The 27,179-nt window shown below is 41.5% G+C and overlaps 2 protein-coding genes across 13 annotated transcripts in view; one reads left to right on the top strand and one right to left on the bottom strand.

Annotated features, from left to right (window-relative positions):
- The window catches only part of zmynd11 (zinc finger, MYND-type containing 11), a 33,179-nt gene extending 17,075 nt beyond the window's left edge, over positions 1-16,104 (top strand). For 3 of the 5 annotated variants that reach the window (XM_085255413.1, XM_085255416.1, XM_085255415.1), the window contains 12 exons: positions 3,450-3,611; positions 3,945-4,022; positions 4,761-4,853; positions 5,972-6,059; positions 7,216-7,271; positions 7,422-7,499; positions 7,726-7,844; positions 8,036-8,324; positions 10,013-10,087; positions 10,717-10,995; positions 11,087-11,272; positions 11,922-16,104. In XM_085255413.1, the coding sequence (XP_085111539.1) occupies positions 3,450-3,611; positions 3,945-4,022; positions 4,761-4,853; positions 5,972-6,059; positions 7,216-7,271; positions 7,422-7,499; positions 7,726-7,844; positions 8,036-8,324; positions 10,013-10,087; positions 10,717-10,995; positions 11,087-11,272; positions 11,922-12,044 (1,626 nt within the window). In that variant the 3' untranslated portion in view covers positions 12,045-16,104. The remainder of the gene's footprint in view (positions 1-3,449; positions 3,612-3,944; positions 4,023-4,760; positions 4,854-5,971; positions 6,060-7,215; positions 7,272-7,421; positions 7,500-7,725; positions 7,845-8,035; positions 8,325-10,012; positions 10,088-10,716; positions 10,996-11,086; positions 11,273-11,921) is intronic. The other 2 variants (XM_085255414.1, XM_085255417.1) reach the window with 1 other exon arrangement.
- A 2,871-nt stretch (positions 16,105-18,975) lies between these two features.
- Positions 18,976-27,179, bottom strand: part of LOC146553084 (disco-interacting protein 2 homolog C) — a 199,788-nt gene continuing 191,584 nt past the window's right edge. For 7 of the 8 annotated variants that reach the window (XM_085255374.1, XM_085255366.1, XM_085255367.1 and 4 more), the window contains 6 exons: positions 25,272-25,333; positions 23,736-23,793; positions 23,572-23,646; positions 22,722-22,896; positions 22,234-22,357; positions 18,976-21,866 (listed from right to left, as the gene is read on the bottom strand). In XM_085255374.1, the coding sequence (XP_085111500.1) occupies positions 21,614-21,866; positions 22,234-22,357; positions 22,722-22,896; positions 23,572-23,646; positions 23,736-23,793; positions 25,272-25,333 (747 nt within the window). In that variant the 3' untranslated portion in view covers positions 18,976-21,613. Of the gene's footprint in view, positions 21,867-22,233; positions 22,358-22,721; positions 22,897-23,571; positions 23,647-23,735; positions 23,794-25,271; positions 25,334-25,533; positions 25,542-27,179 lie in introns of all 8 variants that reach the window. The other variant, XM_085255373.1, reaches the window with a different exon arrangement.

Below are 27,179 nucleotides of genomic sequence, written 5' to 3'. Positions count from 1 at the left end.
CACTTGTGTTAAAAGTCACTTTGCTGAAACCACAGACGTCGTGTCCTTGGCTCACAGAGCTCTGGCTTTTTGAAGTCAGCCACTTGTCTTTCATCAGACAGTCCAACAATAGTGAAGTGGCTCTTGACACTCAGCAGAACACGAGCACCATCTCTCTGTTTTTCAAGTGTTTGTGTGGGTGAAGAGACTATTACGCTTTAGAAGTCCTTTGACGAATCGGTGCATGGATTTTTAGAGTGTGTTTACATCTACGCGGACTTAAATTTTGAACCCTCCTTCAGTTCTGTTCAGCTGGGAATCTTTGAGGTTGTACTTCGTGTGAGCTCATTTTGTTCCCAGATAAACTTTGGACGAAAATATGTGGTCTGACCACGATCACTGCTACAGTGGTGAGATCCTGTATGTGCCTGAAATGGCAATGTAGATGTGCAGGTTTGAATCTGCGCATTACCACTGTGGGTTTAAAGCGAAGCAAGCGAGATGTGATAGACGGACTCTCAGCTTTAATTCAAGGGGTTCATTGAAAATTATGCCCCCCCCCCCCCCCCCCCAAAAAAAAAAAATTATCTTAAATTTTTGTTCTTTAAAGAATTTTTCAATTAATGATTTAATTTATTTTCAGCTCTGTTAAACACGGCATCAATTTGTTCATAGATTTATTATTTTTTTAATGAATAAAATTATAAAAACAGCAATTACATTTTGTAATTTGTAATTAATTTGTGCAATCAGCTATTAAATTATTCCAATCTTTTTAAAAAAAACGGATGCAAGTAAAACCTGAGGATCACTTTCTGACTTTCTTTCCTCGTCTCCTTTGAGTTTATACGTCCTCAGTTCCTTATTTCATTCGAGTTCGAGGCAATACAACATCTCGATTTGGAGCCTTATTTTAAACATCGATTAATAATGATGTGTGGCATAACAACATTAGGGCTCCTTTGTTTGTTTGTTTTTTTTGCTAGTTGATAAACATTCTTATTTACAGTTACAGATGGAGAACAGTATTTAATTGCTTAAACAAACAGTTGATCATAACTAGAACAGCTTATTCATAAAGTCTTCTTCCAACACTAATATATTTGTTTTAAACTTCACCAGTAAAAAGAGTTCTGCAAAGGATTGAGCTGTTGTTCATCCTCAGTTGTAACTCCTGATGTCCTTTTGCTTCCCTGGCTCCTACAGATGAGTTTTAGGGATTAGGATATACTTTGATGCAGTGAGATGCATTTGAAGGTCCGAAAGAGATGCTTAAAAAAAATAGAAATGCGAAAAACCTGCAGGACAAATGAGTTCTGCAGGTGTTTTTATGGCTAGTTTCATCCCCTATATGAAGCAGCGGGTTACACTCCTGCACTTTCGATTTTTGTTACCGTCTTTTGTTTAAAGACTTGTCAGGATTGTTTAGGAAAATGCATTCTTAAAAAGATTTTCTTCAGTATTGAGCAAGCAGAAGGCAAACAGACCTCATCAGAAACTCTTTACTACTTTGTCATTGCTGCAGCTATTAGCCAGTGTGCTTCACCCCCCTCAAAACCTAAACTATAGCAGCACATGGAGAAGAAATCAAGAGAAATAGAAGTGCTGTTTTTGGGTTTTTTTTTTTTTGTTTTTTTTTTGCATTTCCTTTTTTTTGAGCTGCACTCAGTCACGACTCCTGCTGGACCCACTGTGTCGGCAAGGCTGTGAGTGGGAGGAGTTGGACTCTTGACAGGCTGATAAGTACGTGAATTTCTAGTGCTTTTACTTCCCGTCTCGGCGCAACTCAGTTGACCTGCTGAATGCTACGGATACGCCGTGGAATGCTCCTGCACATCATCCATTCACAGGCTGTTCTCTATGAACACAACTTTTAATTATAGTTCAATAAAAGCAGGAGGAAACTCCTTTCTGGTGACGTAGCAGGGGCTTCTTACTCGACAAGAATAACTTTAAGTTATCATATGAAAAATAAAATCACCCTCAGTGGTTAGCACAGTATTTTCTATTTTCAGACTTTTGAGCTAAAGCTGAGAATCTGCAGTCTTGATCATTTCATTTCTAATCTGTTGCACCATCTTCGTAAAAACTGTGTCACCGGTCACAAATTGCCGGAATTGACTGTGTTATTTTTAGCAGGGAATAGAGGAGGATCAGCTGGGTATTGGCTGATACAATAATATGGCTGAATTATATGGCAATAGCTGTATTGTGCAGTTCTACTTAAAGTCCATCGCAGGGAAATGTTAAATGTTGCACATTAGCATAAGAAAACCAGATTACAGAGCATTACAGAAATTTAAACACGTTTGTGGTCCTACTAATGAGGATTGATGCCCGGCCCCAAGGCTAGCCAGTAATTGCCGAGAGAAGTAGCAGGCATTCATTAAAATTGAGCAAACCACAAAAAAGCAATTAAAACAAAAGTTTTGAAAAGGAAAGGTCGACAAAAATAATAAATTTATAATTTAAGAACGCCAAATAAACCTTCACTACTTTAATATTAGCATTTGTGAAGCCTCTTTGTAGTTGTTCAACAGCTGCATTGATTTATAGATAAACTGCATTTTTGCTTGAAGGCTTGAAGGACTCTTTCTGAAAACCAGCTTAACATATTTTCTGAGAGGAAAGATATTTCCACCCAGATGATCTTACTGATTCACACTTTGAATCATTGACCTTTTACTCAGCTATCACAAGGACAGTGTTATTTGTCCAAATTAGCTTTTTTGGGCTAAATGACTTCACTGCTGATGCACAGAGTGTGTCTCCATAATCAGATTCAGGATGAAAAGGTTTTTTTTCCCAGGCTATGTGAGGAAGTTTGGTCAGTGTGCATTTATAGAGGATTCCTGTAGAATTTCAATGAAATGATGTATTTAAAAGTTTCTGCTGCAATGCACTCGGGAAGCGAGTGTTCCTAATATTACAATCATGCCACCAGCTATTCAGTCACATGTGCTAGAATCTATTTGCATATATTTTCTAGACATATCTGAACATGAGCAGCAAAAAAGCAGTAGACTATGTTACCTGTAGGTTACCAGTCAGTTTTTGTTCTTAGGGTTTATATCTGACCTGACTCCCCTGTGTCCTCTAGCAATAAATTACAAAAAATTAAATATAAAATCGAAAGTGAGTCACATCGCAGACATCAAATCAGGAAAAAGGACGAGTAGGATCCATATAGAAATCTTGATTACGATGGCGCGCTAAACCAATAAAATTGAGGCTTTTGATGGTCCTTGTCAGTGCTGAGTAAACAGGTTGATGCTTCTCAGTGGGGCAAATCCTGACACTTTCAGGAATTAACTGGTCTCTCTGCTCTGTTGCTTGACATCCTAGTGAGCTAGCTTTAATCAAGGATGGAGGATAGGAAAAAAAATAAAATCATTTCCTCCCCTGCTGTGGTTGGCGGGTTGGAGGGGGGGGGTCACCCAAACTTGTGCTTTGCTGTGTCTTCGCTGCAGGACTGGGAGACGGAGAGCCACGACTGGTACTGCTTCGAGTGTCACCTACCGGGTGACGTCCTAACATGTGACAACTGCTTCCGAGTCTATCATCTCAAGTGTCTGTCGGACGAGTGCAAGCCCAGAGACGGAGGATCTCCCTGGCAGTGCGTCGTCTGCAGGGTGGGTGCTCGAAGAGTGCAAGCACGTTCGTGAGAAAGTGAACAGATTCTGGGCTGTTTGATGATTAAGAATAAGGCTGGTCTTTACAAACAGATGATCCTACAGTCTTAGTCTTTTTTTTTTTCACACATAGAGTCGTTTCTGTCCCACACTGCTTTCTGTTTCTCTCCAACAGGATTTTATCTTTTAATATTTCAGGATATTGCCTTTCTAACAGCTGCCAGGGGCCATAATGACTTAATATTGAAATGTATTTCTATTACACTGTCAGAACACTTCCTGCAGTGATGTGATGTCTGTCTGGTTTTTTTCTTTCTTTCTGCACATCATCAGGGAAGTAAAAAGAAGAACTTAAACAAACAGGAGATGTGTAAATACCTGCGCTTCATTGTCCAGCGTATGAAGGAGAGGGTGAGAACAGCTTGTACTTTTACTCCTGGTTGTTTTTGTTGTTGTTGTCATCAAACCTAACTATGGAAATCCAGCTTACAAGATTTGCATGTTACAAATCCTTTTTCCTCCTGTTTCGTTACCGTAGTTACACATATACAGCTGTGGGTGCTCACGCTGAGGTTTTTCAATAATAAGACCAGCATATGTGCGAGAAATTCCTGTGAGCCAAAAAGTCATGCTTCAGGCTGCTCTGAATGCTTCGTTTCATCTCAGGCACGCGCGGCTCTGGCTGTGACATCAGAAGCCCCGCCCACCTAATGTTTAAACGGTCTACTCGTGAGAAGCAGCCGATTAGTAGAGTGCTGGCTTAAAAGGTGGACGGACGCGAACTTCAACTGAGGAGCTGCAGAAAAACTAATGATAAATATTGATTGTTTTCAAGTCCGAGAATAAAAATATGGAGCTGAATCAGTGTAATAGTAAAAAAAGGCCTCATTATACAACCCTTCCCCTCATCTTTTCTCCCATTACGTCTCCATGCCCACACTCAGTCCCTCCATCTCCTCTCTCCTTTATCTTCCCCCCCGTCTCCCTCTTAAAGGCATATTAAATCTCATCATTAACCCCGCATGCTGCCTCTATCGATGTAGACCTCCCAGGCTCCCCCTCCTTCATTACTCCGTCACCTTCCTCTAACACATCCCTGCTTTTCTACGTCAGACTGCGTTTTATCGTTACACCTCGTCTACGTTGCAGGCAGTGGACCTGAACAAAAAAGGCAAAGACACTAAACATCCCATGTACAGACGACTGATCCACACTGCACTGGACGTCTCCAACATCCAAGAGGTAACAGTGGAGCTCGGCATCATCACAGCTCCGCTTACATTTGTCTGATTAAGTATATTTGTGTTATTTTCACAGCCATTTTGACCTTCACTGTGCAGAGGTTGTGATTTCAAGGCTGTTTTCAGAATCATGTACTGGGTTCTCCTAACATCTGGGTTGTCAGGCTTGTTTCTGTGAGCTGGATTTGGACATCAGTTAGTTTAGAAGCTGATTTTTCTTTTCCACATTTTTTTTTTTTTTTTTTTTTCAACAGACCTGCAGGTAATCTCTGTGAATTACATTGAAGCCCCTTTTTTAACTTGGTTTTAGTCTAAAAACTTTCCAGGGTCCAGAACTTTGAGTTCATCCACTCCTGAGTGGGTTCTGGCATCGTGGTATGAAACTGTGTAATTTCTCCGCTGAAAAGCGAACGCTCCAGTGAGCTCTCTGAGATGACTATTGATTAGCTAATCAGCTTGTGATGGGACTAACACCCTTGTCAAGCTATTCTCAGGCTGTGAGGTGGAACCAAGTATGTGCACTGGAATCTATTCTCAGTATTGTCTAATATATTGTTCTGCTCCGCTTTCAAAACTCTGCTACTTTAGCATGGCATCTCATCAGCGCTAGAAAGACTTTGGACTCACATAGGTACCAGCGTTTGATTGGGGAAGATCAAATTCCTCCCCACAGAAATTGACTCTGATCAAGTGGAGCAAACATGAAACCTTAAATGTTAAAAGGAACACTTGTTACATTGTATTATGTACAGTTCAGTGATGCAAACACATAACACAAGAAAAAGTTAGCAAGATGAGGAATGGCCCTATGCAAATAAATTTGACTTGAGTCTTAAGTACTGGGAATGGTTTGCAAATAACCATTTTGCAAGATTTGGTCAGACAGGCAGGGCTGTGCTGTGGTAAGGCGTGCATCACATCCAGCTCCTGCCAAAGGGGGGGGGGGGGTGTGTGTGTGTGTGTGTGTGTGTGTGTGTGTGTGTGTGTGTGTGTGTGTGTGTGTGTGTGGTGTAACCTCTTTTGTATCACTCACCTAACACACACTCAGCATGTGAGTGGACTCTTTGTCCTCATTCTCCTCCTGAATAAATTTCTTTTCAATATTTGTGACTCTTTCAGAATCTGTCTGAAGGAAAGTACAAGACTTTTGAAGAGTTCAAAGCAGACGCTCAGATGATTGTTCACAACACTGCCATACTGTACGGAGGTGGGTTCAATGTGTCGCCACATACTGGTTATGAAACACACCGACCTTAGATTGAGGAGTTTAAAGTAAACCCTGTTTCCTCTTAACAAAAAGCAAAAAAGTTCCCAAATGTTGACTGTTTTGTAAAAAGAGTGAATCTTACAAGAATTCAATTTTAATAAAACGAATATTAAATTTAGTGTTAGTCTGTTTTAAATGTTTTTATCAATAAATTGAATGCATGGAATCATTTTTGGACAATTTGACAATTTTTCAGTATATCCATCCATCCATGTTCTTCCACTTATCCATGTCAGAGTTGTAGGAATGCTGCAGCCTGTCCCAGCTGTGGTGGGATGAAAGTCAGGGTACACCTGGACATTTAAGTCCTTTTAATCTGCCTCGCTTCTGAAATGGTTTTCTGTGTGTTTGTTTGTTTGTTTGTTTGTTTTGCTGCCTTAAGATCTGTGGTTAATTCTAGCTTTAGACAATTTCGCCTTGTTTTAAAAAAACAAACTGAATTTTGTAGCTTTTATCAGAGGATGAATGTCAGCAAGTGTCAGACTGAGACTGTAAGTTGTTGGGGACATTTGATGTCCTCACACAGAGGACAGGATTTGCTGGTGGTGGTGCTGAAGTCATGTGACTGTGGCCTGGTTTGCTTATAGCTTAACATTAGAGAGTTTTACTTGTTATGTTTGGCTAATTAACACACCGGTAACACGTGTCGAGCTTTTACGGCTCAACAAAATTTTGTTATTTGATAATCTGAAAGCCCTGAATCTCAAATTTTAAACAAGGAAACAAATGCTTGTTTTTAAATACATTCAATGAAGCTTTAGAGAATCGTCTCCACGAGCTGAACTCATTAGGCTAAAAAACAAAAAAGAACCATAACAACAAGATGACTTGCAGAACATTATTAAACCTCACAATTTCTCCTTGGATGTTCATTAAAATATTGTTTAACAGCAGCGCCTGCTGGGTTTGAATTCAGTGATCCCAAAAACCAGACTGAGTATCAAACCTGGAGTTAACACCAGAAACCATTAGGTTTACTATCACTACCCAAAGTGTTTCATGTCCTGATGTTTTAGTTGAGGTTTGGGATTTTTCTTGTATTAACCTTGATGTGACCAGACTGAGAGGTTTTGCTGTCTTATTTTGTATGTTGCAGTTCACAGCGACCAGGCCGAGATTGCACGGTTGCTCTTCAGTGACACGTGTCACGAGGTATCGTCTTTTTATCGTTTCCTCTTACACTCCAGTTTGGAGTTCATCGCGCAGCTCCTTTCATTAACTTTAATTAGTGACAAGTTGAGATGTGTTTTTTGGGACAATGAGCACTCCTTTCTCTTTCCTCCCACTCTCTCTGTCTTCCAGTTGAATGAGTTGTTGCTATGCAAGAACTGTTTCTACCTGTCGAACGCCCGGCCCGACAACTGGTTCTGTTATCCCTGTGTGAGTATAAACAAAGTGGCTTCAACAGGCTAAATTTCCACTTTATTCTTTTTAGCAGCAGAAAAATGATCTTTATTCGTGCAAATATTTGTGCTGACGGCAGCTGAGAAATGCAGCTTTACTGTGCGCTGAATGTCTGTTGCATTTACAGAACGATCTCTGTAAATGAGCTGATCACGTCTGTTGCATCTTGTTCCTGATAAGTTTTCTCTGTGTTGCGTGGCAGAGCCCCAGCCATGACTTGGTTTGGGCCAAGATGAAAGGTTTTGGCTACTGGCCAGCCAAAGTCCTGCAGAGAGAGGACAACCAGGTGGACGTACGCTTCTTTGGACATCAACACCAGAGGTTAGCACAACTATAACAAAGCACAGCATGACTCCTCTGATTGTTTTCAGACAGCGCCGCATGCCGTGACTGTTTTACACCAGATTCTTACTTTAAATTACTTTTAAAATCATTTCTCAACACTAAACTGAAGTTGAATAGAGCTTGAAACCTGTCAATCGTAATGGTTGTTCTTCTTTGTTGGCCTGCAGAGCGTGGATCCCCTCAGAGAACATCCAGGACATCAAGGTGAGCGTGCAGCAGCTGCAGGTGAAGCGCAGCAATGGTTGGAAAAAAGCGTGTGAAGAGCTGGAGGTGTACCAGAGCTTCCTGAAGGAAGGACGCTTCTGGAAAACGAAGATGGAGGACGGCAGCCCGCCACACCAACAGAGTCAGCGGCAGCAGCAGCAGGAGGAGGGCAGCGTGAGGACGGACAGGATGGAGCGGACGGACGAAGCAGAGTCCAGCATCTCCTCCACCAGCAATGAGCAGGTCCGCCATGTAAGTGGAGCCATCACGCTTTTAATCCCCTTTTCTACTTTGTGAATTACAGGATAAGATGTTGGAGGCCAAAGACGGCCAAGAGAATGTCTTCATGGGGTTTTGATTTCCGTTAGTGTTCCACGTCTGCATACTTCCTGCGCTTTCAAAAACCTCTGTTCGTTTTCTTCGGGGTTGTTGCGGCAGCAGAGAAAGAAGAGATGGCCTGACCTCCCTCTCTCCAGCTGTCTACTGAGCTTTTCCAGTGACATGCTGAGACATTCACCTCTCCAGTACACCCTGGATGGGCCCAGTATCAGTTGTACACCCGGAAACAATCTTTTTGTTGTGTCTTACTTTCAAAAATAGCTTTTTAATGCTGTCTCTGTTTCAAAGCCCTCCTTAAAACTTAATGAGGGTTTTTTTTTTTGTTTGTTTTTTTAAAAGTACAAAAGCCAGTTTTGAAGCTGACATGAAGGCCTGGAAGGTTCTCAGTTTCCCTGGATGAAAAGAGCAGCATTAACATTTTTGACCGGATAGTCGAACCTCTGGGAATAAATGCTTTGTCCCTTTTTGTTTCCAGTTTTCATCATGTGAAAACTATGACAGTTGACCCGGTAATGTTCCAGTTTGTGTGAATGAAGTTGTTTGAGGTTTGGGTGTGCAGTGTAGTTTACAATGTTTCTGCAACAATGTAGTAGTTCAAAAGAACAAACTAAGTTCCTCACAGCTCTGCGTACTAGTATAGAGTCAGTAGTGACTTTATACTGCGTTGCTGTAAAATAAATGCACTGGCCCATATGAGGACATGCTTTCTTTAAAAATAACAAGTACATAACAGGAAAAAGCTTAGACCTGATTAGGATATAAACTAACTCGTCACAAAGGGCTAATAAGTTTCTACACAGTACCCAAAGATGCAAACATTCACAACTTGACCTTGAGTCGTGTTTACACTTCCTGTGAGGGTTTCTCTTCTATAGCACCTTTTATATTTAGAGCGACCACACGCCTCAAACTCGTCCTGAAACGCTTAAACACACCGAAGCGACAGGTAGTTTGATCGTAAACTTACCAAACCAAAAGCTGTTGCATTAAATAAAAAAAGTTTAGTTACGGAAACAAACACAATAAAACTTTAACACAACTTGGCACTAAAATAAACCCAACTCGGGTAGATTAGACTAAAATAAAACAAACAGTGCCCTCTGGTGGCTGAACTGCTACATTGTTGGCTGAGGGTTTTGTAATTTTCAGAGTTCCTTTGGATGCAAATCCTTAAATTATGAGGCTAATAAAACATAAATCATACTGACACAACTATTAAGGACACATGGAAACAAACTTGAATCAGATATTTTCTATGGAGCAGTAACTGTAATGCTTAAATCGGTTAATACATGAATTATACACTTAAAAAGCAGCTATAAAAATTTTATTGACTTCGTTTTGGTAGATTTTTGTTTTGTTTTATGAGAAATTCCTTATTAGATCCCGAGTTCCTTAAATTAGTCTAATTGTGAGTACTGATTTAGACATGATGATAATCTGTGAACTGTTTAAAACGGTCTTTACCAGCCTTTAAAGGTTATTTTTAAACTACTTTCTTTAATATCCTTTGTTTCCATCTTTTCTGTCATCATTTAAGAAAGCCTGCTGGGACGCCAGCGTACTCACTGATTATTGACCCTTTCTGTTTTTCCCCCCAGCTCAAAGGCAGCCAGGAGCCCAAGGCAAAGAAAAGCCGTCGGAGTCACACGGTTGAGCCCAAAGAAGAAGTCAGTGTAAGCAGCTGTTATATATTTTGTGTTCTTTGGCTGCAAACTGATTTATAACCTGATGCTATATGCTAAGTACATGGCATGAGCATGAGGGTGGAAATATTCTGATTTGGGGTTATGTAGAGGGGACACATGACATCTCACTAAATCCCAGCAAGCTGTGGGTGCAAATGTTGTGCAGGAAAGTGAAGTAAAAGAAATGAGTGGGTTCTTCAGGGCAGTGATCAAAAGCAGACTTTGAAATCCAGCATGAACCACTTCAGCATCGCTTGAAGCGATCCGCAGCAACGAGTGGGTGGAAATTTCTAAATCAAGAATGCAAAAGCTCCTCGGTGGTCGGAACAAACATTTGCAAATTGCTTGAAGTTATTTTTGAGGAATAAATTTTTTTTAAATGCATTAATTTTTTTTCTCAAAGAGAAATCCAGGTTGATACTGATACTTCAGATTTTGTCTGTCCTGGATTGGAGCTGCAAGCTCTCAGCTCTCATGTTTTCTGGTTAGAGTGGCTTATAGCTGAGCAGGAACTACTGTAACCAGCTGCAGGCCAAGATGGAGGAATCTGTGTGACAGCTGGCACAGAAGCATCCTGCTGTCACTTCTTCTAAGAGACATCACATCCTTTCCCTTAGGACCCGGAGCCGGAGATGGAGGCCGTCAGCTCCAGCCAGGAGATCCCGGTGTCGTCGGCACCGCAGCAGCCAGAAAAGCTGTCGGTGTCCACGCAGACCAAGAAGGCCAACGGGGGGTCGCCGCGCACGCTGCATCGCGGCACGCAGACCAACAGCGATGGTGCCTGTCAGAACATGTGCCACGAGAAGTACACCAAGGTCTTCAACGACGTGAAGGAGATGATGAAGGCCGACAACAAGAGGGAGACTGAGAGGGTCGTCAGAGAAGCTCTGGAGAAGGTGCGTTTGTATGAAACGACTCGGGTTTGTCTTCTAATGATGGAGAGCACTTTGGACCAGTTCCAAACCTAAGTGTGCGTGTTCTCTACAGCTCCGTGCAGAGATGGAGGAGGAGAAACGCCAGGCGGTGAGTAAGGCGGTGGCTGGAGCTCAGGCGGAGATGGAGAGGAAATGTAAGCAGGTGAAGGAGAAGTGCAAAGAGGAGCTGGTGGAGGAGGTGAAGAAGCTGGTGGCTCAACACAAACAGCTCATCTCCCAGACCAAGAAGAAGCAGTGGGTGAGTTCAGTTAACCGAGAGCTTAAAGTGTGCCTGAATATAAAGAAGATTTCTTCTTTTATTAGTTATAAAAACGCACAAACACAATCTTCCAATTTTTTTTTTTGTCCAAGATGATTTTCACAACCCAAAGAAATCCCAGTGTCAGTGATTTAAAACGCAGATTTAAGGTCATCACAAGAAAAAACCTGGAACCAGTGTATTATATATGTTTTATTATTATTATTATTATTATAGCTCCTTTTCCATTAGTACCTACTCGGAGCCGCTCAGTTCGCCGCTGTCTGAGCAGGTACTGAAATGTGACGGCGTCAGCCTGCATGCCACCGATTGGCTGATCAGCAGCGTCACTCAAGCAGACATGCGAGCGTCTGGTTCTCTAAACCGCCATTTTTGAAAACCAGCTACGAGGGAAAAGGCTACAAAAAATGACGCCATGTTCGCAGAATCTGACGAAAATTCAGACAGAGCAGCGGGTATATTCTCACCTCGACGTCCACCTTTGCGTTCGAGCCACATATCAAGTCGTGTTGCTATGACAACGACCACATTAGGAGGTACTAAATTGTAACGGAAGAACAGAGAAAAAAGCAGCTGAGGTCTTGTTTACCTGTTTTTGTTTACCTTTGGCTGTTTCCTGTGCCTGCAGTGTTATAACTGCGAGGAGGAGGCCATGTACCACTGCTGCTGGAACACCTCGTACTGCTCCATCAAATGTCAGCAGGAGCACTGGCACGCCGACCACAAACGAACCTGCCGCAGGAAGAGATGAATGAACAAGCCCCGCCCCTACCCGACCTTACACAGCACGCCATTGGCTCTGTCCTCGCCTCCTCCTGTCAGTCAGTGTCTACAACAAACACAAACACTCTTCTCCCTCCTGCTTCTCGACTTGCCTTCCTGAAAACTTTGTGGACCCGATGGTTTTTTGTGCGTGCGGAGCGGTTTTGTTTCTATTATTTAATGTACCCATTGTATTGATTTTACTTTCTACGCTTTTATTTTTTCTGAACAGTGAACAGTTTGTTCAACAGCATGACTCGAACGAGTTATGACCTTGTTTTTTCCCTCTTCTTTTTTTTTTTTCTTTTCTTTTTTTTACTGAAGTGCTAATTTTGTGTTGGAGAATGTGTTATTTAAGTGTGTAGGAACAGGTGAGCATTAACTGAATACATTTTATTACCTGACTTTTTAAAAGAAACCTTTTTCTTACTGTAAATGCAGCAAAGCGCACGCCGTCGATCCTACAGAACATTTAAAAAAAAAAGGTACCGTAAGCACCATCGCAGCATCAGACTGACTCCGCTTTCATACAGAAAACCGGTTTTAAAAAGGAAAAAAACAACAAAAAAACATTAAATTGTGGATTAAAAGGCTCGCTGACTTTAATGCAATTTATTCTTTTCACGAATCGATTGCGGTGGATAGCACCTTTTACCATTTTTATCGAAAATTTTATTGTCCTAAAGTCACTTATTGGGAACAGGGTCAAAAAGTCGGCTTTAAAAGATGCCGACCAAAAAAAAAAAATCTTCCATGAGAGATTTTTATTGTAATTATGCACATTTTTGGTTTCTTTTTTTGGGGGGACTAGACTGTGTTTTTTTTTATGAGTTGGATGAAACCAGGAAGTTTTGAGTTTGTACTGAAGCCGAGGGGATGTACAGCAATCTTTCCTGAGCTGGATCTTAGAGAGGTTACATGATTTGACAGTTTTGTTGTTGGGTGGTTTGTTGTTGGTTCTTTTTAGTTTTTTTGTTTGCACATTTCATTTTCTTAACAACCCAAATGCTTGTAATATTGCCAAAAAAAAGTCGCACCTTTTGATGAACCTACCTGAGAACATCTGGCGGCGACTCCTCTCCTCTCTTCGCCCTCCTGCAGTGTATTTAAAAAGGAAAAAAAAAAAGATGTATATTTTCCGGAGCGTCATCAGTGTCATTTTTCTAGTGACGTACACTCGAGATTCCTCATCATCTTTTTTCCCCCCTTTAATCTGAAGTGACTAGCTATGAGACTCTTTCACTGCGTATGCTGTAGTTGGTGGTCGGTGCCCGTTTCTTCTTCTCATCCTCTCACCCAGTGAGGCCACATGCATGTAGATAGTTTCATAGTTTTTTTTCATTCATTAAGGGAAAACAAGCAGGAAAAAACGACCAGACGTCTGGTCTCCATAAAGAAGTGATAATGGATGGACCAATATAAAAAATATGCAAATATGAATGATCAAACTTTTTCTTTTCCTCCCCCTGTGCTCAGTGTTGAGTGTTGATGTCTAATTACGGTGCTTAGAATCACTTTTATTTGAATTCTTTTGATGGGGCAATAAAATTGCCAGTTTTTAATGGATTTTTTTTTTTTTTTTGTTTTTGTTTGACTGTTTCTTCAGTTATGAAAGATGAGAGAAACTTGCTTTACCCCAAGTTGCCTTTTTCCTTTAACATATGAAAAATAAGACGCTGTGAATTCTCACATGGTGGGCAGCCCTGTAGTTTCAGTGCTGTTGGCTGTGAACGAAGCCTCCATCCTTGTATGCACTACGTGCTGTGTTTTAGCAGTCGAATGTTTGAAGAGATCAGCTTTCTCCAACAGCAACATGCAATATTTGTCCCAATGATCACCAGCTAATCAGGCTGTTACACTTTATTCTTTTGATTTTTTTCAAATAACAATAGAACATTTCTGTAACATTTGTTTGTCTGTTTTTTTTTTTTTTTTGTTTTTTTTTTGTTTTTTTTAAAGACAAAAAATAATTGTGGGGGTTTCCATTTGTGAGTCACGAAAAGCTACACTAGTAGAAAATATAGAGCTGAATTGAGTTTAACAAGTCCGGTAATGTGCAGTGAACACACAGACTCTGTTAAATGGGTTTTACTTAATCGGGCCCATTTTTTTTTCAAAGAAGAAGATTTCTGATGTAACAAAGTGGTTAAAACTTGTTACTGTGCTGGATGTTTGTCTTCTTTATGAAACATCTGAGCGGTGCAAAAACACTGTCATAGAATCCTTATTTAATGTAGTAATTGTGACAAAATGCAACAACACAAACTAAAACGGAGCTTAAAATAATCTCTTCACTATAAAGTGCCTGTTTTGTTTGACCAGTTCACACAAATACTAAATAAACTACATACTTCTTACTTCTGTTACTTAAAAAATTACAAAAACACTTTAACAAAAAGGTAAATTTATTCACCAACCCTCAAAAACCGATTTGGTAATCAACATTTACTTTATGTGATCTGCACACTTCACTGCATGCTACCATGTAGGGCAACATTTTTATGAGCTCTTACTTTTACCTTGAACAGCTTTTATTGTGAAATTGGAGGAAATGCATTTCATTAACAGGAAGTTTGATGGGTAGGCTGGTGTAGCTTTTATGTTTCTAAACACAGCTAAAGACATTAATAAAATCAAGATCTCGAATGTCTGCAGCAACAATCTCAAACATAACTTTTAATGATTTAAAAAAAAAATTATTTATTTTTTTATTCGATGATCTTTTTGACTTTTTTGTGGGGAAACTGCATTCGGGTTTTGTTTTTGTTTTTTAACCATCAGATTAGTCCTGTTTACTAATCAGGAGACACAATTAAGACTTGTGTGAATTAATCACACGTCACCAGAGACTACTAAGATTTGTTGTCCCTGTGCAGTAGTTGCTCTGACAGATTGAAAGTGTGTAACACACAGACACAGCCTCACTAATGAGATTCATTCATTGTTGATTTTACCGTTTACTGAATTTGTTGATAATGAACCCGTGATTTTTGGGCTGCCCACTATTAGAGAATTTACGGTAACGGTTGTTCCTCTGAAACGTCCCTCAGACATGAAAACTCATTAAATCCTTTATGATGTGATGTGTGCGTTACTCCTGTCATGTTCTCATAGCTCACAGTTCTCATCTTCAGTGCACTACGTGTAAATAAAACATCCTTCTGTCCCCTCCGTCATCTTATTTGTACATTGTAAATGATTTTTCCCCCTGCGGATGACTGTTAGTTGTAGTTTTTTACAATCATATCAGGTGTGTGTGTGTGTGTGTGTGTGTGTGTGTGAGAGAGTGTGTGTGTGAGAGAGAGAGAGAGAGAGAGAGATTTAGTTATTGTTCTTTTAAGCTTCTTCAGTGTGTCTCAACATTTCAGCATCTCTTTTTAAAGCAGACCTTTTCCAAACCGGAGGCGGGGTTTGTGTTACACGTGACCTGCGAGGCTGCAGCTTTGATTTTTTTTTTTTCTTATTGTTTTTATATTTGTCCATCCAGCCATGAAGCTTTCGACGTGATTTTTTTTTATGTTAAACCTTTCTTTTTCTGGCCACGTGTAAAGCTTTGATGCCATTCCAGTTTGCATTTCTGCTTTTTGAACTGCATGAGTAAAGGTGTACCTCCAGCTCCTCGTTCGGTTTCTTCCCCTCACGTAAACAAAAGAAAAGGCGTGATTGCACTCCTTCAGAGTAACGCAATATGACAATGATTTATATCCCCCCTCTCTCGATGCTGTTTTCAGCTTGAATAAGAGTGAATCGATCAAATTGTCCAATCATATTTGCCTTTTCGCTGTTCTTATTTCGGGATATTTTGGTACATACTGTGTACTACATGGATCCTCTTTGTACTTTAAGTACTTTTAGCAGGAATAAAATCAGTGTAAAGGTTTCTTTGTTCTCACTTCCTGTTGTTCTGTCCATATGTAAACTTTTACTCGTGGCTTAACATTTTCTATGCTCTTTTGTTTTCTCCCTTTTTCTTTGACACTTTAGCTAGCAATATGTATATAAATATATTCTATGTGCTAACATGGAGGAAATAAATGTATCAACAAGTTCTCCAGAGTCTGTTTTGGTTTCTTTTGAGGATATGATGCATTTCATAATGCAGGTTGTATCTAAGAAATGCATTTTTACTTTAGTTTAATATTGTTTACTTGTTTACCAGTAAGTTACTCTGTATGATGCTGATTAACTGTAAATGGTTCCTATTTAAAAATGACTGTTTCTTTAAACTCAGATTTCCAAATGTGGCTGAAGGAAAAACCAACATCAAGACATTAAAGGTAAGAATGATATAAGTGATATAATTCCCACGTCAGTAATATTTAGGTGATCAGTATTAAGAGTTTAGATAGCAGCAGTGCACAGAACGGCAAATGTGCAGCACTTTGCAAACCCCTTGGCCCACCGCTCATTTTAGATTTTGCTTTTGGTTTGGTTGCAGTGGTTTATTGAAATGAAAATGCAAAACAGCTAAAAGAGTTTTGTACGATTCTAACGAACTTGGAAGTCTTTGTTTGAACACGTATTTTGTATGACCACCTTTATTCTTCATCATTACCTTTGCTTTGCTATCCAGACATGATTTTACTGCACTGGAAAAGTGTTTGGGATCACTGTCATCGTGAAAATAACCCGATGGTCGTGCTTGGTGGACAAAAGTCTGACTATAAAATTTGTGTTCTTATTGACGAGATCTCGAACACCGCGGGCTGAAGCAGCAAAAATTCACAACAGAGTCTCCTGTTTTACAGATACTGTTGTACCTTTTGTCCTGACGGTGATTCGAACCAAACTTTCACGTTTGGATTCATTGTTCCATCGTGATGTAGTGGAACTAATAAGCATTCACACTCCGATGAACGCATCGGAGGGCAATTTGGGGTTAGTCTCTTGCCCTAGGATATTTGGCATGCAGAGTGGTAGTTCGATTCCTGGCTCCTCCAACCTTCCAATCAGTAGCTGATCTGCTCAGTGTTGCCAACTTAGAGACTTTGTCGCTATATTTAGCAAGTTTTCAGTTTTTCTAAAAAGCGACTAGCAACAAATCTGGCTACTTTTTCTGGTGTTACTGGAGACTTATGACGACTTTTTGACGTGAAAGCGCGTATCGCTTTCACTCTCAACAAGCAGCGGTGCTGCCGTGGGCACCTCACCCGTGCCAAAGCGCTCACGGGCGGAGGATAGTCCTCCCCCAGCTGCTATCAGGGCAGGAGATGTTCACCCATGCTTCCAGACTGCACATGAATCGCTTATGAGCAAAGCCGCTGCTCCGCACTGACTGTAACGCAGTCAGTTCTTCTTTTACTGTTATGCTGTTTTGTGGATCACAAGGTTTAAAACTACTTATAAACACACAAAGTAACTCCACCAGAGTGCCAATCTCGGGTCACTTTTGCCAGTCCAGGCCCGGATAAAGGAACAGGGTTGGAATTGTGACATTAAAAAAATAATAATTGCTAAAAGAAATTTAATTTGTAGTTCTAAATAAATTTTAAATTCGTTTAAGACGTTTTTTACTCACTCTCTCTTCCACGATGTTATTTCTCTCTCCAACAACATAGGTTACAATTACATTAGCATGACCAATTATGCAAATTAGGCGGTGACGTCATTTAGTGACTTCTAGCGACTTTTAAGACGGCCAATAGCGATTTTCCTTACTGAGGAGTTAGCAACACTGGATCTGCTCCACCACCTGAGCCACAGCCACCCCAACCGCTATCCGATTGTTAAGTGATGACGTGACGAATCCTACTTCCGGGCCTAAAGTAGTCTGCGTTTAATATGGCTTTTGTGTTGTTAACATGTTTAATGTTATGTATTTTCTTCTATTTAATCTCAAAAAGCTCCTAAAACAGTCAGTGATCCCTGTTGACCTCCCTCGGCTTTTATTACCGCTAATCATTTATTTAAGATCAGTTTTTAAAACCTTAGGATGTAACTACAGCCCAGCCAATGCAGCAGTATATGAATGACTAACCTCGTATTGTGGATGGATTATCTCAGTTGTTCTCCTGGCTGAAGTTTGGTCCTTTTACAGCATCCTGCCATGTGATTACATTTGTTCCTGACCACCGAGAACACTCACGTTTTATCACTTTTATCGAGTGGAAAAAAAGTTAGCTTGTTTATATTATGCTAACATAGCTGTGTCGCTAGCGGTCACGTAGCACATCATTATATACCAGCTAGCCAAACTTCAGTAACCCTACAAACGTCACTGCTGTTTAGCTTTCTGTCTTCATTTATGTTGGAAGTGATAACAGAGCTGTACGTTTTAATTTGTTTCCAAAACCCCGCAGTCAGGACATGCTATATTGTATTTAGATAGAAGCTAGCGAGCTAACTCCCTGCTAACTTCTAACTCCGTTAAATGTCATAAATTCCGTTTTCATGGATGCCTGGATGTTAAACTCAATTGTTACACCTGGTAGAGCAGAACGCTGATCATTTTATTAAAGATGAAAGACTTTAGACAGTTTTTCAACTCTCAGTAATGCCATAGTGATCGTTTGATATATGGACCTGCAGCGGAGTTTAGACCCAGACACGGCTAGTGACGTCAGACTGAACAACCGGATGGTTGGCGTTTTTCATGGATAGAGGAGGGAACAGTGTTTTAGCAACAAGCTGCTAGTAAAACTGCCCAAAAGACAAAGGCTCTTTGCAAAGTTGTGTTGCCGGGAGAACTGTAGCTCAAGGCCACTTTAAAGAATTAAACATGTTTGTCTCCAAAATACAGAGCGACCTGCGCGACTTTTGCACAATACTATAGTTTCATGTTGTATAGCTTCTCAGATGTAATTAAGAATGTGGAATATTCATGAAAGTTTTCAATCAGCAACATTTTAAAACTCAGGAATCACCGTGTGTGATGCATACAGCAACAATGTTGCAGAACAGTAAATAAGACAAACATCGAATTCTTGTCAAAATTGTTGAAATGTTTATTTAACTGAAAGATTTTATGTCAACTCAAATAAGACATTTTTAAACCTTAAAAAAAGGGACATACATTTTGCCGATAAAAGAAAGAAAAACAAACTCTGAAGAAAGTGCTTTTTTTACTTTAAAAAAATCCTGGCATTGAAACTAGAACATTCTCCGCCAAAGACGATGAAGAAGGCCCTCCTGCTCCGACCTCCCCGCAGCTCTAACGAGTTAAAGGGTCTCTGGCAAAAACACCTTTCTTCCTGTTGTGACATCACTGTATGAGTCCTGATTGATCAGTCCGTGTAAAAATATGAAGGACTTCCCACTTTGATATTTACAACTGCCACTTTGGGGTGATTCGCCTTTTCCGAGCCGGGGGTGATAAAACGAGTCCAAGGAACGTTTCGGTCCAGCTGTGAGAGTTTGAAAAGCGACAGATGTTCCTACTTCTTAACATTTTAAAGATCAGTAAACCTGTTTGTTCCCAGAGAAACGTGACGCGTGAAGAGTTCTGACCCAAAGGCGCCAACCACACCAAAAACAAGCCTGTTGTAATTTCCTCTAGTCGCCACTAGATGGCAACGAATCTCCTGACTCAGATGATGCATTTTCAAAAGACGTTTGTTATAAATTATTGGACTGCATTAGTCACGAGATCTGTAGTTCCAAACTGAAGGGGGCTAAAATGTAAACACAGCAACATGCTGATACTAGTGCCAAATATCGATATTTTTAGTGAAATACTTTGAATCAGTCTTCATTCTCCTGCTGATGCTTATAAACGAGGGGGACGTGATGCCACACACTTTATTGTTACTGTTAACAGCAACGTAATGTGCCACTATCATATCATAATTTACTTTTCAATCCCCGCCTCTTAATCCCTGCTATCAAACCACTTTCCCACTCTCATGGTCTGTCTGAAGGAAATCATGTCTTTGTAATTCTTGAGAGCGATACTGATATTTGAGGATTTAACAAACAGATTTCACTATTCTCCAGCCCGGATCAGCTGACTCATCCATATGTATGGAGGGCATTTCTCCCAGCTCTTCTTTTCATGGATCAGTATATCTAAAACGCTCCTACTGATAAATTGGCAAACGTGATAAATTTGTCAGGATCTAAAATTTACAACTTTACTTTGACTGAGAGACCGTACGAGACATTTAGGCTTTTAAAATGATTAAAAAGTCAACAAAACAAAGTTGTAGATGAATTTTCCATTATTTACTATTAATCTAAAATGCTCACATTAGCTACAGATATCCTGGTTACTGCGATGAACTTCACTGTAACAGCCCTGACACTCAATGCTCTCCATCCCCTTGTAGGCAAATAATTATCCCCGTGACTGAGCTGGAAAAGTTGCCCCAATAATAGATGGAAATCTAAAATAAAGGCAAATTCAAACAGAGCAACATTCAATAGCACCTAAACTTCTGATTCTTTACATTTCTGGCAAAGTTTTACTTTCATCCTCTGTTATTAGAAAAAGAGCCGACTATAAAAAATAACTTTTAGGAACTTTTAGGGATTTGTTTTAATATTTAAGAGCATAAAAACAACATTTCTGTTTATTCCCAGGACAGGATCAGAACTCTTCACACGAAAGCTGGAATAAAACTTGGAGCATCGCTTTTATAATTTCCATTTGACCGACACATTTCAGACCAACGTGCAGACGCACGGCCCCTCATCCTTCTGCTTTTGTCTGGGATTAGTCCTTACGCTCATCTTCAATATAATCTATAATCATATATTTCTATTTTCAATAATAGGCTTGATGTGAGTTTGTTTCACTCAAGATAATACAATGCTTTTTTCTTTTTCGTAATATTAGCAAATATTCAAGAGCAAAACATTCTCGAATGTCTCGTCATATACTTCTAACAGAGAAACAAAATAAATTAAATCAGTTTCTGTTTGTACATACTTACATGATATGAATTTGTGTTTAGCTTCGGTCGAAGCCGTTAGTTTGTACGGAAAAATAAACTGAGTTGAAGGCTGCAGCTGTTAGTATATGAAAATTAGCACGCCGACTTTAGCTGAGATGGGGCTTCAGAAAATAACGATTCCAAACAAAACAAGAAAAATACGAAAGAAACGTACCTCATCGTAAAACCGGGGGGCGGCTGCGACGCGCTCCCCTCACCCTCGTATCAAAACATATGTCGCACTTTGTAATGGTCGATATCGTTTAGGGTTTTTTTCTCTTTGTGTGTAAATATCCTTTTCAAAAAAATAGCCTAAGGAAAGCAAATAACATGAAAATAGAGAGTGAGCCACACGCACTTTAAAAGCCGGGATCTTTCCTAACGATTGTCCTCTACTGCTGCGAGTTTTCCACTTTTCGGTAAACAGTCGGCACGACCCGGGGACCGCACTTCCTCTCAGACTGAGCATGACCTGAATGCAATCTAGATGCCAGCGCTGGATTCTGGGAGCTAGTTTGCAGCGGTTACGCAGCCTGGGAGTAAGCACCAAAATTCAGGGCAAAAAGGTCGACCACCTCCTCCCCCTCGTGCCGGAAACTCTGCCTCGGCTCCGCTTTTCCTTCCTTCGGTCTCTGGAGCAGAATTGTCTTTGCATCTTCCTCAATAATTCTTCAGCCACTAGGGGGCGCTACATGTTGTAGGCCACATAGATTGGGTCCAGCTGGTCGGCCAGGAAGCCGTCCCGCAGGTGCATCCTCTGCTTCTCCCCTCTGGAGTTGATGGGGATGACGCCGATGTCCACCACCACCACCACGCCCACGATCAGGTAGTGCTCCTCCAGCACCACGTTGGTGACGAGGGGGACCAAGTCCAGGGCCTCCTGCTCCGAACCGTCCAGCTCCACCACCACCACCAGCAGGTTGGTCCACGTGAACACCGCGCTGCGGACACACATGACGAAAACTTGAAGTGTTGGCAGCTCTCATCCACAGTTTTTAAGATATCACGTTCAAATTTGGTGTGACAGCAGATTCTAATAAAAGCTCGATCGAGGCAAAACAAATGTGAAAACCTGGAATAACTTTATTCTTCAAACTTCAAGACAATGTGCTAGGCCTCGGGGGACATGAGTACCTAGGCTGGCAAAGCATTTGACCTTGATTGTTAGCGTCAAAGGTTAAAGTTGGTGAAAAAATGTCAAGAAACCACATCGAGTAACATATCGTATGTAAAGGCGTGGCGAGAGCTGAACACAATTTTTTATTTTTTCATAAAGACACTGTAATGTCATAATTGGCTGATGCTCACCACTCTGTGATGCTCTTGTGCGTCCTGATGACGGAGGTCTCGATGTCGATGGGGTGGTAACGCATCCCTCTGAGTTCCATGGCTTCCTCCAAAGCACCGACCACGTACAGGGCATCGTGGCGCTCTGTGGACACGAACAGATTTCCTTTCAAGCCACCATGCTGCGCTTTTAGATTAATGTACGAGTTATCAAAGCTTTTAACGTGAACGGTCTTCCTGCACAGATTAAAGTCACGAAGTAAACTCAGCGTTTTCTGCAGATGTCTGAATATCTGACTGTTATGAGCTGGAAATAAACATTTGAGTGTTTTAAATATCAGACTTGATCTCAGCAGAGAGAAAGAGCCAATCAGGAGGAGCCGGCAGCACTTAAAATCAGCGCTGAAGCCGTTTAATCGTTTATTCCTTGTTGTTGTGCGAGATCATTAAAGGTCAGCCGCAGCCCCATTAACCACGTCGACCGTGTTCGACGAACGGCCCGCCCTGACCTCCGCTGGCGTCGGTGAGCTCCGTCCTGCGCAGGAAGCCCAGGTATCCGGTCCGAGCCCAGACGGTCTGCGTGTCTCCAAAGCTGAGCCTGGAGTTGAAATGGTCGGACTGCAGCGCCTCGTCCCCGTAGACGGTGAAGTAACCGCTGGCGTTGTGGCCACTGTGCACCCAGATCTGCAAACGCACAAATAATACAGCAGAAAATAATCGTCAAGGGATTATTTCCTCTATAAACGTCAAACAGATGTGGACAAACATCCATGTTTTCACTTCATGTCCCAGATTCTTGTCATTTCCACTTGCAGAGCTTCCAGGAGAAAACAAAGATAAGGCCCGGGGGCCAGAATCAGCCCTGCAAGGACTCCAATCTGGCCCAATGGAAAATGCACAGGAGGGGGTACATTTTGAGCTTTTAACTGTTTGGGGTTTTTTTTCACATGTACAGCTTTTTACTGATAAAGACCCCCCCCCCCATGGCCATTCATGCTAAACCAAAGAAATTAAGTAATAGATAAACTGGTAAATGACAGAAATATTCCTGTTTTCCACCATCTACCAAAGGAAACCTTTTAAAAAAACATTTTAGTGAATTAGACAAAGAATATCAGGCGCACCTTTTCTACTGAAATTGGTAAATATTAGGTTTAATTGATCAAATTCAATGAGTTTAAAAAAAAAAAGTAAATATTTCAGGTTAATGATCACTTACTCTGCTGACCTCAGCAGGTGCATTGATGCTCAAACACGATTGGTCAAAGGAGCTTGGACCAAAGTCCGAAAACCAGAAGCCTTTTTATTTTCACGTACAAATATCTGTTTATAGAGAAGACCATTAAAGCTCAGACAAACCTCTCCCAGATGTGACTCTCCCATTGGTCCCTTGGTCTCTGGGTTGGCGATGATGATTCTGACCCCCGGCAGGATCTGCTCAAAGAGAGAGACGCAGATCGAGCAAAGACCAAAAACAGCTTCTTTGAAAAAGTTAATAAACGTTAAATTTAGATAAAACTGACCTTCCCAGACTCCATCAGTGGCAGGCTGTGTGGCGATCCCCGCTCTACGAGTCTGACCCTGCAGAGCAGACAAACGGGGACGTTTCTGTTAGTCGGCTGCGTATTATCTCTAATCAACATCCCATAATCAGGATTCTGGACAGGATCTTAACTCTGACTGTTGACCGCTAACGGCTAATGTTGATGTGATGTAAAAAAACAAAAACAGAATTGTGGGAAAAAGCTGAAACAGTAAAACTAAAAATAAACCAGGACGAGTGGTTTGTCAGACTGCAAACACGGAGAGCCTGTGGTAGACTCGGGCCAGCTTAAATCAGCAGTGATTACATGTAATCATGCACACTGACAGTTATATTTATACACAGCGGGATTGCACGGCCCTGCTGCTTCGTGTGCTGCGACTTTTCTGTGTGGAAATCAGCAGACACAGGCTGAGCACCGTAATGACGGGCTGGAGCAGGGAGCAGGAAACTGCGTCTGGGGAGCTTCAGGGATGAGTAACAAGCTCCTGACGAGTTCAAATTAATGCATTTTTCAGTTTGTGCCGGTTTCTTGCTGGTCGTTTCGCCGTTGTTCCTTTAATCCCGCAGGCCCTTCTCGTCAGAGATGTTTGAATAAGTCAGAGTCTCGCTTGTTATCTCGGATGTGTTTGTCCATCTCCACCAGCTGGAAAACTGACGGCGTTTCTCCTCTGAAATCTGACACTGATGTTGAGCCCTGGCTGGTTCATTAAGAGTCAGAGCTGTCTCACTGACAAGCAGCAGTCTGGCAAAACAAATGGCGGAGTTACCCAGCAGGAAATGTGACTCAGACTGGGTTTGATGGGTTTTAAAGTTCACCCCTCTCACACTGTGGAGAGGCTGTGAGGGTGACAGTGTGCATGTCATATTGTCTCAGAGAAACTTCCAGCTTCTCATTATATTCAGACTTTTTTACCGTCAGCCTGCAGCGATGCTTCTGAGCTGCAGAGAATAAGCCTCGCATTACAATAACGATCTTTGCTGAGCACTTTATTTATTCTGAGAGCGCTCGCCGAGTCGTGTTCTCTCATTCACAAACTTCACGAGCGAAGCCGTCCGGCAGAGCGCTGCGGCGCCGCTGAAATCCCGCAGGACACCGGCTGAAGACTTTACAGCACAGAATAGACTGTGTCCGCGTGAGAGTCGACGGAAAACCGATTCAGTGCATGAAAACAACATCTAAAAAATACACAAGGCTGGTGTTGCCGACTCCAGCCGAGCACGAAAATCCATCGGCCTGAAGAAACGTGAGCCATAAAATACCTGGAAGAAAATATTTTGTGTTTGTTGAACCATCTGACAATGTATTTTTTTAATTAATGCTGAAACACACTCTGAATGTGTCTCCATTTCCAGTCTGCGTCACGCTTCTCAGTTTCACTACTGCTTGGAGAGCAGTTGGCATCTTTCATGCAAATTACTGGTGACCAAAGCAGTCGTTAAGAGGTTTCAGACACCGAACATCTTTCTGCAAAAGTATCTGTTAAGCTTCTAACAAAGCAGCAAGGACACTTACCTGTCATGTCGCAGCGCCCTCATATCAACATAAACAGTTGTGGGGTCAGGTCCTGAGGTGCCCTGAGAAACACCAGCGAGAGAAAGTGTGAACACCACAGACTCACAAAACGTCCTTTTTATTCAAAAAAGGCTTTTTATGCAAAAAATTGCTACAGCTTATCGACTCCTAGCAGACTGCAGTGGATGCTGTGTGGTCATAAAGAAAAGCTTTACCTCCACTGAAGGAGGGACGTAAATGTTTTGGGTGGGAAGGTGGGAACCCGACCCTCTACAGCAGGGGTGGGGAACTCCAGGCAACAAGAGCCGGTGTCCTGCAGGTTTTAGTTGTTTCCTTAATCCAACACAGCTGATTTAATTGGCAAAATTACCTCCTCAACAAGTTCTCCAGAAGCCTGGGAACAAACTAATCATTTGATTGAGGTGTGTTGACCCAGGGTGAGATCTAAAACCTGCAGCACACCACCACTCAAGGCCTGGACTTCCCCACCCCTGATCTACAGCATTTACAACCGTGTGAAACGATCAATGTGGGAGCAACAGCAGTGATTGTAGAAGGAAAGTCAAACAATTTCAAAAATAAATGCACATCAACAAACTTTCTGCAAAGTCAGATTCTACCTGATTGACATGCAAACGATAAAGTAAAGAAGGGGAAAGTGATTAGTAGCTGCAATTATACCCGCGTGACGACCCACCCAGGACAAATTCACTGTTTCTAAAGTACACAGAGGTTGCACAATACATGCATTCAGTCAGATCTCTTTGTGCCGACTACTGTACTCTGAATGAGTGAAATCACTGAAGAAAAATTAAGACAGAGAAAAAGGACGAGATTAAGGATCCCCCTCTCCGACCTCTCTTCTCCTCCATCCATCCCTCCATTAATCCAGGATTAAAAACCCACCACCGGACACACAGCGGCATCCTGGGAGTCTTACGCCCACACACCCACAGTGCAAAAATGCAAACGCCCTCTCTGAAGAGACTTCAGGCAGTGACCGCTTCAAGAGTATTCAGTGATTTATTGGCAAAGGGAAATTTGATTGGAACAGGCAGAGCAAACATCCTTTGGTGCTGGACTCACACCACAGAGAGGCACATGCACATGTATCCTTGCACTGTCACGTATTCGTGATTTCTGGGAGTTAGCTGCAGCACTGAGCTGCTGCGGCTAACGAGCTTGTTGATAGCAGTGGAAACGTCTTGATGCATTCTCAATCATCCAGGAAAGTCAATCTCCAAAAGCGGATTCTGATCAGCTGGACGTAGCGTTTTGTGGGAGAAACGTTTCGTCACTCGTACAGGTGACTTCTTCAGTCTCAGCTGACTGCAGGTTTCAATCTTATAAACAGTACATTTGCATAATGACTGAAACCAGCCCACTGAAGGAACAATGGGCTGGGAGGTCAGTTCCTTAATCTTAATTATGCAAATTCTCATGACCATCTACTTTACAGTCTTAATAATCTTATAGATCTGATAATTTTTTACTAGCCTATTGTTTGGTGGTTCCTTTCCTTAATTGTTTTATAATGCCACTTGCCTTACATCTGTCTCTTTACTCAGTCTTATGTTATTTATATGCAGTAGTTTTATGGCTACAGCCTCTATGCTTTTTCCATATAAAGGAAGATTTGCTTGCATGTTTCTATGATGAAAAAAAATCGAGCCATACATGCAAATCAGAGCAGAATCATAGACGGAAGAAGAAAAGTGAAAGCGGGAGCGGGTGGCTCCAGATAGAGACGAGGGGCGCTGATTACACTGGAAGACGGTCTCCTAATGAGTCTTTGGTCTTAATCACTACCTTTCTTTGGTGTAGCATTTTATAAATTATGGCCTAGTTAAAGCAGGGCGCGGCTAGCTTGTGATCGATGAGTCACTGTTGTCTGGGGCTCCTCTCCAG

This window comes from Mchenga conophoros, linkage group LG18, assembly GCF_057382185.1.
Source record: "Mchenga conophoros isolate Kocher_MC1m ecotype Shallow Benthic linkage group LG18, M_conophoros_male_GT1.1, whole genome shotgun sequence".
NCBI classification, from domain to species: Eukaryota; Metazoa; Chordata; class Actinopteri; order Cichliformes; family Cichlidae; genus Mchenga; species Mchenga conophoros.
Note: the sequence above shows the minus strand (reverse complement) of the source record. Positions and strands in the feature narration are given on the sequence as shown.